General features: G+C 31.4%; 1 protein-coding gene across 1 annotated transcript; it reads right to left on the reverse strand.

The window, feature by feature from the left end:
• Nucleotides 1–1,923: 1,923 nt before the first annotated feature.
• On the reverse strand, nt 1,924–3,719 carry LOC141677524 (tyrosine decarboxylase 4-like). The gene has a single exon (XM_074483504.1). The coding sequence runs from the start codon at nt 3,593–3,595 to the stop codon at nt 2,078–2,080; it is 1,518 nt and encodes a 505-aa protein (XP_074339605.1). The 5' UTR covers nt 3,596–3,719; the 3' UTR covers nt 1,924–2,077.
• Nucleotides 3,720–10,521: the final 6,802 nt, after the last annotated feature.

Raw genomic sequence — 10,521 nt, forward strand, 5'->3', positions numbered from 1 at the left:
TGTGATGCATTGATCAACTCAGGGAAGGATATATCAAAGGAGACAGGACGAAGCACATTTCACCAAAATTCTTCTACACTCATGAGCTTCAAAAGAATGGTGAAATTGATATACAACAAATTCGATCATGCGACAATCTTGCTGATTTATTCACGAAATCATTATCGAATTCAACATTTGGGAAGTTGCGACATAGTATTGGAATGCGACGACTTAAAGATTTGTTATAACAAAACTTCAGCGAATGATTAGTTTTTTCCTAGAGGAGATTGTACTTTTTTTCCTTCGTCAATTTTTTTATCCCACTGGGTTTTTCTTTGACAAGGTTTTAATGAGGCAATCTATGATCCATAATGACAATAAAAGGGGAGTGTTATAATATGATTGTCACACATGGTCAATATTGTGAGATTGTAATAGTAGAGGTATGAACTAGCATTTGAAATGGTATACATGCAATTAATAGTTTGTTCCTTGCATTGCCTATAAAAGCCATGCAACTGTGAATGAAAAAGAACACACCAGCAACAATCACTTTTTTGCTTGCATTCTACTATATCACATCTCCGCCCCTTTTATTTACTCCAGCTATTGTTATAATATAGTTAGTATTTTACAACAATAACCCCTTTGTCATGATAATTATATTTTTTCAGAAAATTTTAGTGTTAAATATCGGACCTAATTTTCGCATAAAGTGATAATTTTAATTAAATACATATATTTCATTTCCCCTGTAAATCAAAAAAAAAATCATTATACTAGTTTGCTTAGATTTGATTGCCCAATAACTTTTACATTATCTAATATCTTCTGAATTGTCTTCACCTCATTTTTGTGGTCGCCCTGTTGTCGCAATAATAATATCTCAATTGATTGTAACATTTGAATAACGCTAGATGTCGGAATTTTTAGATATCTCGTGATTATCTTCTTCTTCTTCATCCGCCTCCAATTCATTTTTATTTAATTGACTTAGCAATGTTTCAATAATATTTTAGTCTCTGGTTAGTTGAATATAGAAATGTATTAAATAATCATTTTTTTATAATTCTTCTTAGTTGAATCTAGACATATAAGAGGTATAATGTATATCTAATGTGATAACCTCTCTAAAATGATAATTTTTTCCGATTCTAAGAAATCACTTCTGAGGGTTCTGTTATCATAGGTTTTGTGCCACTAAAATACATATATCTATTGTTATACCTTTTACCTAAAACTTTATTTATTTAAAATGACACAAAAAACTAAATAAAAGTATATAAATGCGTAATTATGTTGCTTACTATTATTTTAGTCATCTATTTTTCTTCGTTATCTCCCTCGCATTCCCTCGCATTCCTACGTGAAAAAATCTTCATAATATTTTTGTCCACTGTTCCTTTATTTACGGTATCATTTTTTAATTGATCCAAAATAATTTATCATAAACTTATGTGCAATAAGTAGTTCCAACTTTTTTAAAACTTATAGGTAAATGATAACACCGTAAAATTATAGTTTTCTCTACTATCTTTACTATAAATTAATGCCGTGACCACTGATTTGAGACCAATCCAAAAAATTAACTTTATACACGACCGTCATGAAATTTAACTTGATGTAATCGCCACCTAATTTCAACACATTCATTATTTATATGTGATAATCACTACTCCCTCAGTGTCAATAAATTCCATACATTATTTTTTTACACTTTTTCAATACTGTTTTAAGACATAACTCCATGATATTTTTATTTTATTTTTTCTAAATAAAAATTTTATATTTAAATTTTTATTCAAAAAAATATTATGAAACTATATTTTATAAAAATCTCGAAATTCGTGCAAATAGTAAACGTATAAAAACTAGCGGCGCGGAGTAACTACAATTTATGATCACTACATTTCAAAATAGCATATGGCTGGTTATGATCCCTTGCGGTCCTAATTTTAAAAGGGTAACCATGCAAACTTGTTTTTATTCAATAAAATTTGTTTACTAATGATAGATGACACAATTGAACAATGAATCAAATGTTCATAGTTTGCAACCATTATATAGGATTTAGCTTAGTATGTATACAAGAAATTTAGAAAGCTTCAGCAAGCAAGGCGCCTGCATGGTCCTGAACCACCTTCCAAGCTGCACTCACATGCTTAATATCTGTTAGGGTTCCTCCGATGGCGAACCGGATTACGTAAACCCCTCCCAACACCGTGTGACTCACGTAAATCCGACCCGAATCATTCACCGATTCCAGCAACTTCCGGTTGATTTCATTTACTTCATAATTGCAAATTTTTGCAATCATTGCAGACGGCTTGATTCTGAAACAGACCATTGAGAAAAGTCTAGGCGCCGCGATTTCAAACCTATTGTCCATTCTTACTAGGTCTTCGAAATACTTGGCCATGGCTACATGCCCTCTTATGAACTCTCTTAGCTGACAAACTCCATAGCTCCTTAATACAAACCATAATTTCAATGCTCGAAATCGCCTGCTCAACATTATTTGCCAGTCCTTATAATCCACCACTTTGTTCGTTTCACTGGCATTATTCTTTAAATATTGGGGATATGTGGATAGAGATTGAATAAGAGCACTCGGATTCTTCACCCAAAGACAACAACAATCTAATGTTGTCAAAAACCACTTGTGTGCATTCAAACTATAAGAATCTGCATTTTCGACACCGTCAAGATACTGTCGAAATTCGGGGCAAATGCAAGCACTTCCCGCGTACGCAGCATCAACATGAACCCATAAATCGTACTTTTTCGCCACCTCTGTAAGATCCGGCAATGGATCAACTGCGGTTGATGACGTTGTCCCGACAGTAGCACACAAATACAAAGGAATAAGCCCATTTTGCAGATCATACAAAATCACGGATTCCAGTCGATCAGGACAGAGCTGGAAATTCGAGGATTTTCTAGTTTCGATTACACGGATATTCTTGAAATCTATTCCAGCAATCTTGGCAGCCTTCTGCAGTGCAGAATGAGTCTGGTCAGAACAATAAACAACCAACTTACCAATATTATTATTTTCTTGTTGTCGCAAGTTTTTGTCTCTAGCTGCCACTAGCGTACACAACAAGGCCTCGCAAGTAGTCCCTTGCAAAACACCACCACCACCACCCGGAAAAAGAAACGATTCGGGAAGTTGAAGCATTCTCCCGAACCAATCAGTGACGACGTTTTCGAGCTCAGTAGCAGCAGGAGAAGCCATCCAGTTAAAGCCAACAACATTGAAACCAGTACTCAGCATTTCACCAAGAAAACCAGCAGTACTGCCACTAGAAGGAAAATAAGCAAAGAAGTTAGGACTTTGCCAATGTGTGATCCCAGGGATTATTTTAGTCTGTACATCTTGAAGAATCGTTTCGAGAGATTCGGGGTTGTATGGGGCTGATTCGGGTAAAATTTCGCGAAGATAACCAGGTGAGACTTGACTTCGAACTGGATAATTTTCGACTTTACAATAATAATCTGCAAGAAAATCTATCATCATGTGGCCTTGCCTTCGGAACTCTTCAGGCTCAAGTGTATTCATCGGAAATTGGGATGTTATTTTTTGAGCTGTATGATTATCGATTGAGCCCATTTTATCTTGCTTCTGCTTTTGTGTTTCTATAACAATTTACAAAGCAATGCAAGTGTAAGCAAGGCAAGTGTAGTCTTATCGTGGTACGAAAATTTCCTTGTCCATGTGTAGCTTATTTATTGTTTTTTTTTGCAATTATGAGCTATACCTTTTGATCCTAATTCCAATAGAATGCTAGTTTCATCCTTATATTTAAAATAAAATATTACTCCCTCCGTCCCTAAAAACGTTTCCTCTTTGTATTGGACACGTTTGCCAATGCACACTTTTGATTATTAATATCTTTAATACCGTATTAGTATTATATATAAAAATTTCATTGTATTAAAGTATTCATAAATACGAATCCAACAAAATCACTCATTACTATGTTTGATCTTATAGATTAGACGTAAATTATTAGTCAATCGCTTACCACGAACAGTGACGAAAGTCAAAATAGGAAAAACAATATGGGACGGACGGAGTAGATATTAGGAATCTGGAACATCGATAAAATTTTGAGTGTGAACAATATTTCTTATATTGGTTCCTTCCTTTATTATATTACTCCCTCCGTCCCAATTTATCTGTCTTATTTGACTTTTGATGATCAAATTGACTCAACTTTGACCGTAAATAAAAACTCATTTATTTATTATTTTGAAAAATTAAAATATGCATATAAAAGTAGATTAAACATACTTTCTAATTATATAAATTTTATAAGTATTTTTGATATTATACTATGTGAAATTTCCGGTCAAAGTTGGGTCAATTTGACCGTAAAAAGTCAAACAAGACAGATAAATTGGGACGGAGGGAGTATATTATTAAAAATACTTTTCATAAACTACGCAATAGAGAGATAAAAAAAATGTTCTAATATTATTTTATTAAATGTTCTAATATTATTTTATTAAATGAAAATTAGCACTTGCTAAGAAGAGGTACGTTGGTTATTTATAAATAAAAGAGGAAGAATTTTAATAAAATAAGAACTCACTAAAATTTGGTTAGAGCACATTTTTTCGTCTTATTCCTTAAATTACACCTTACAATAACAAATGTGGAATCTTGTAACATCTTTGGAGCACATCTGTGGAAAGAAATGCCCGAAATTGTTTTGGTTTGTACATCTTTGAAGGACTGTTTCCACTTCCACGTGTTCGGGATTGTATGGACCGTGAAAATAATTAACAACTTTTTAAAATTTAATTCCGCAAGAAAATCGATTATTAGGTGACCTTCTAAATTTTTTAGGGTCTATAAAACACTCTAATCCCATGTTAAAAAAACAGATATTTTTTACTTAATTTTAAAGCTAAATTTCTAGCAACAAGTAAATTAACAAATTATGATTTTTTTGGGACATATACGGGACTTGTGAACTCGAGTTTCTCCATTTATTCGTTTCAGAATTTTTGAATAATTATGTTTTGAGCTTATTTCAAATTCAAAATTGACAATAAATTTTTGTACAAACTCATTACTATCAATATAGTACTAACTAGACTTGTCAATTGTTCGTGTCGTGTATTTGCGTGTCGTGTACCTTTTCATGTCGTGTACTCAAATGTCAAACAAAAAACTGAACCATTTAGGGTTCGTGTACTTTCGCGTTCGTGTACCTTAGTTTCGTGTCGTTCCCGTGTCGTGTTTCGTGTAAAATTGAATATTAATATTAATATAATTAATTAAATAAATTAAGGTAAATATTAAATTTTTAGGTAAAATATATACAAAATTTATATAAAATGTATACATTTAAATCATTTATACTTACAAAATTATAAAGTTATGCATTACTTTTAAAGTATTCATTATAATTATACATATTTATATTTATATTTATTTAACTTTGATATTAATATTTATAATAAATATTAATATTTAACTAAAAATATATTTATTTTGTATATCTCGTGTCATGTTTGAGTATTTAAAGAGTAAACACTAAATCAACATAATATCTCAGTCGCGTATCTCGTGTCGTGTACCTTTTTATAACGTGTACTCAAAATGTAAACATATATACTAAATTTTTATATCATATTCATATCATATGTTTATATCGTGTTATAAATGACCGTGTCTAGTCCTAACAACATTGAAAAGTAGGAGTTATAGTAATCGGTGTATATGTATGCCACGTTTACCAAAAATTTTAGTGGCAGAAAGAGGGAAATTTATAATTTGAGTTGTAATCAAATTTAAATGTGATGTTAATAAGTAGGTGTATGAGGCCTGAGGAGAGACATCGGCATGTGAAACCGAGAAAATAGGCCAACTAAAATGAAACTTCATTTATTCTTTTTTAATTATGATATTTAATATCATAGGCTCAGATTTTTAATTTTTTATTTAAATTTTTATACTTTTTATTTATTATGCACATGCACACAAAAGTCGGGAGTATTTCGGAAAACAGTCTTTTCATTTTTATGAGAACTAACATAATAACCCGTGCGAGGCACGGGTTATTTTCTAGAGTTTTTTTATGTATGCAATTATAATGTTTTTAGTTATATTTTTATTTGTAAATGTTATATAATGTCTAACGTATTTATCTGTGTATCATTTTCATGCATGGGTTATTTTATAAAGTTTTTTTATGTATGCAATTATAATGTTTTTAGTTATATTTTTATTTGTAAATGTTGTATAATGTCTAACATATTTATCTCTGTAATATTTTCATACAACGCATTACTAAATTACACAATGTTTCCAATATAGCTTATTAAGGAAAAATAAATATATATATATATATATATTCTTGTTTGTATTGTATAATTGTATTTAATGAATGAATATAAACAGGATAGTCTTAAAATGAAACAAATAAACTTAATATGTAGAATGTTGGTATGTTTACAACGAAAAAGTTAAAAATTAACATATATGTTAAATACATAGTTGACCAAAAATTTTGAATTTTATTTAAATAAACTATGTAACTGTTCTATATTATTACTGAGTTCTCTACTAACTTACAATTAACTTACTCAATTTAAAAAGATAAAAAATGAATAACTGAATTCAGAATGACTTGCAATCATAATATAAAATTTACACTACTTTTAATATAAAAGTTGATTTTAATGAAAAATGTTAGTTTTTGAAATTTAACGTATGTATGTTTGGAAAAATGTTGGTTTTTTACACTACTCTTAACAAAATAAGATTAAGTTATATGTGTTTATGTTAGCATGTGAATTATCGTATGTTACATTTATTAGGAAATTACGATGATTTCAATTATTTATATGTTAAATATCTTATTTATGTACATGTATAATCATTATTAATATCTAGTGAGGCAATTGATTACTTAAATAACATGTTATAATTATTCAAAAATTAAAATTATGTAATAAATAAATTACAATAATTTATATATGGTATTCACATTATCACCGACAAACAATCCATATCTAGCCCGCAAGGTTGGCTCAGTTGGTTAAAAAGAGGATAACTATTCTCTTGGTCACAGATTCGAATCCCACGGGAGGAGAGATTCGAATCCCACGGGAGGAGAATTTATGATTATGCCTCCTTAGCCAGAGCATGTCGCTTAAATGCGGTTTATCTTGGTTCACGTGGTTTGCAGGCTATTGCGTGAACCCAGAGGATTTACCCGGTGCGCACCCGGTGGGTAGCGACTGCGGGTTATCTACGATAAAAAAAACAATCCATATCTGTTTTTACGCGACCGAGTATCAATCGTGTAACTTAAAATAAATTATATATTGTAAGACTTATTATTGATGTTCATGATTTGTTTTCAAGAATTTGAAGGAAAAATTGTAATTATATTTTTATTTAAACTATTTTTAAGTTTCTTTCATTACAACTTTAATATTTCTTCATATAATAATTTTATAATATTGTATACTTTTCTCCTAAAATTAAATATTTTTCAATTCGATAAAGTTTTATAAATATTAGTTGAACTGGTTAATTCTTCAAATTATTGAACAATATATACATATATATTAAATAGTATAAAATGTATTGAATCAAATGCTACAATATAGTATAGATATAATTTTTATTTGAATAATTCAAAATATTAAAATAACTCAAAATATTTTTACAATATTATCTTGATCAATAAATATTGTTTATCTAAAAGAATTCTTTTTAAAATGCTAGTTTTTTATAGTGAAAAATAAAAAATAAATCAATTTGATATATCATCATAGTTTTAACAAATCTCGTGAGATCTCATATCAAATTTTAAAATATTTTTAAAATCAGGACAAATCTCAAAACACTATTGCGCTACCAGTGAAGTTAGTAATTTTAATACAAATAATCAATTGACTTGATACTATAAATACCTCAAACATATTAATTTATATTAATATAAGATATCAAAAAAATTCACATTATTGATAAGATATTCTCGTCGAACTTGTAATTTAAATTTACTAAACGTAGAATGTGACAATATTGTTCGGCTAGTCATGGAGTCAAATTTCGAGTATTTTTTGAACAATGGGTCAAATTCTTATTTCAAATTCAAAATAAACTAAAATTCATTGACTCATTATAATTCGAACTTATCTAAATATTTAATAGTAATCTAGATTATTTATATATAGGCGATTCTATTTTCAATATTTTCTTTAAAAATTATATATGTAAATTTTAATTACTTTTTATAATAAAAAATAATATAAAAATATATGAGATATATTTTCAAACTAAAAAACAATAATAAATAAGATAATAATCCAGTTTTGTACTATGCCTAACTTTATATCTGGAATTAAGTTCTTTAAAATTAATTGTCCAAATATTCAAGTAACTATCATTTTTTTTGCGGAATTCAAGTAGCTATCTTTAAAGTTAAATAAAATATTTATTTAGCACACTTACATATTATGTGTATGATAAAAAACACATGTGACAATATGGTGTAGTGGTACACGGTTGTATAGAAGAATGAAGACATGGGTAGTTTAGTCTTTTCAATGAGACTTTTTAATCTCAAAATAGTATCCCCTTGTTGTGTTGTTATATATAGAAGAGATAAGCTTTATTCTCCCCCAAACCGTGCGACAGGGAATATACTGGTTATATTTGATTTGGTTTATATTTATAAAAAATACATAATTATTAAAAAAATTGTAAATTATTTTCATACATATCCTTATTTATTGTATTAATTGAGGGGTTATAAGTGTATATATATGTCTTCAAGTCAAATATTAGAACTATCAATTAAGGAGTAAGCATAAAAATTGAAATAAAAATGACACAATTATTTAAGGATTTTTTTTTTCAAACGAGGCAAATAGAAGGGGTCGGACTACCCCGAGAGAGTATTAGGTGGCTGCGAAACATTCCATTCATTGAATATTTGATACCTCATCATAATTCTTGCATTAAAAGTTGTCATCTTTAGTTATAATTTGATTAATTTCATTTGAGGGATTTCTCACACTTCCCAACTAACTCAACGACAAGACCGTTATTGAGTTTAATCTAGCTAAATTCTTAATTGTTCGAGATTCGACCTATTAAAAGTTATTAAACTCGAGTTCGAAATTTTATTGATTTAATTTTTTATTTTATATCGATTTATATAGAAAAAATTATTCCTGAACACCTTCATGAATATATTTCCGAACTATATTTTTTTTAATCGTAGGTGACCCGTAGCCGCTGCCCTTCGAATGCGCACTGGGTAAATCCTAGGGACTATTCAACGTGTGAACAGGCTTCGGCTGGATTGAAGATGGCTTCGGCCGTACCTGAAAGTGAAGAGAATGCGAGGGTTTGTACCCCCGATTCACCTCCGGTGTGAGAATCAGAATCTGACTGTAAAAGTATGGTAGTAATACAAGATAAGCAGAGTGTTGACGAGAGAATGTGTGTGTTTTGTCTTACTTCACAAGAGTTTTTATACCCAATCCTGCCATGAATGTTCATCCATTACAAATCATTAAGGAGGGAGTGAAAAGGGGGCGTTATGTCCCTTGTTCTGTCCAATGGTCCGCGAGTAGTGGGCCTCGGCCTGGGCTTCCGTGGGCCTTCGTTACGCGGGCCTGGAGGTCTTTCGGCCTAGTAGCTTAACCGCTTACCGGGCCTTCGTTCAATGGGCCTTATTGGGCCTATAACCAATATGTCCCTGTCCTTCGGCTGGGCCTTCGGGCCGGCCGACGGACACCGGTCTCGGCCCATATTGGGGTGAAGAAACCCTAGGGCGATCGCTTCAGTCCCGCCTCGATCTTCGGTCGTACACGTGGCAAGCTTGTGGGGACTTGCAGTGCATTAATGTGACAGCTGTTGGCACGACGTTCCATGACTCAATCTAAGCCGTTGAATGTCAACCGTCTTGATCTAGGACGTCCATTTCAAAAAACCCCAACCGTCGTTTTTCTAAATTTATTTTAGGCGCCTATATAAGCCCATTTGTGTGTTTCATTTTCTTTTTATCACTTTAGTTCCTCCATACACAGTGACAAATCACGGTGAATCTTCCAATCACGGGCAACAGCAACTCCGTCTTCCCAAATCATCCCATTTCAATCCAAGAACATCTCCAAATAAGTAAGTCTCTTTTCTTGTTTTCCAGTTTTGAATTTGCATGCTAATTTTCTGTTTTAGGGAGTTTGCATGTGGACTTAGTGGTTTTGTTCTGGGTTCACGGGGTTTTTTCTGGGTTTTGTGCGTGTGCCATTGCGTTTTTCTGGGGATTTTGGGTATTTCTGGGTAGGTAATATAGGTTTCTGGGTTTTACCAATTTGAGGAGGCCCCACGGGTTTAAAGATGGCATGCGAGGCGTTTTCTGACCAAGAACGTTCTTCGGAATTTCTTGGTTTTAGAACGTCTTTCGGGAGCCGACCCAGGGCGTAAACAGGTGGTCTGGAGTGATGTTTGCGAAAGGTTCTGTAGGCAAGAACATCCTTCGGGAGGGCTTGCCTCAGGAGTAG

This window comes from Apium graveolens, chromosome 1, assembly GCF_009905375.1.
Source record: "Apium graveolens cultivar Ventura chromosome 1, ASM990537v1, whole genome shotgun sequence".
Lineage (NCBI taxonomy): Eukaryota > Viridiplantae > Streptophyta > Magnoliopsida > Apiales > Apiaceae > Apium > Apium graveolens.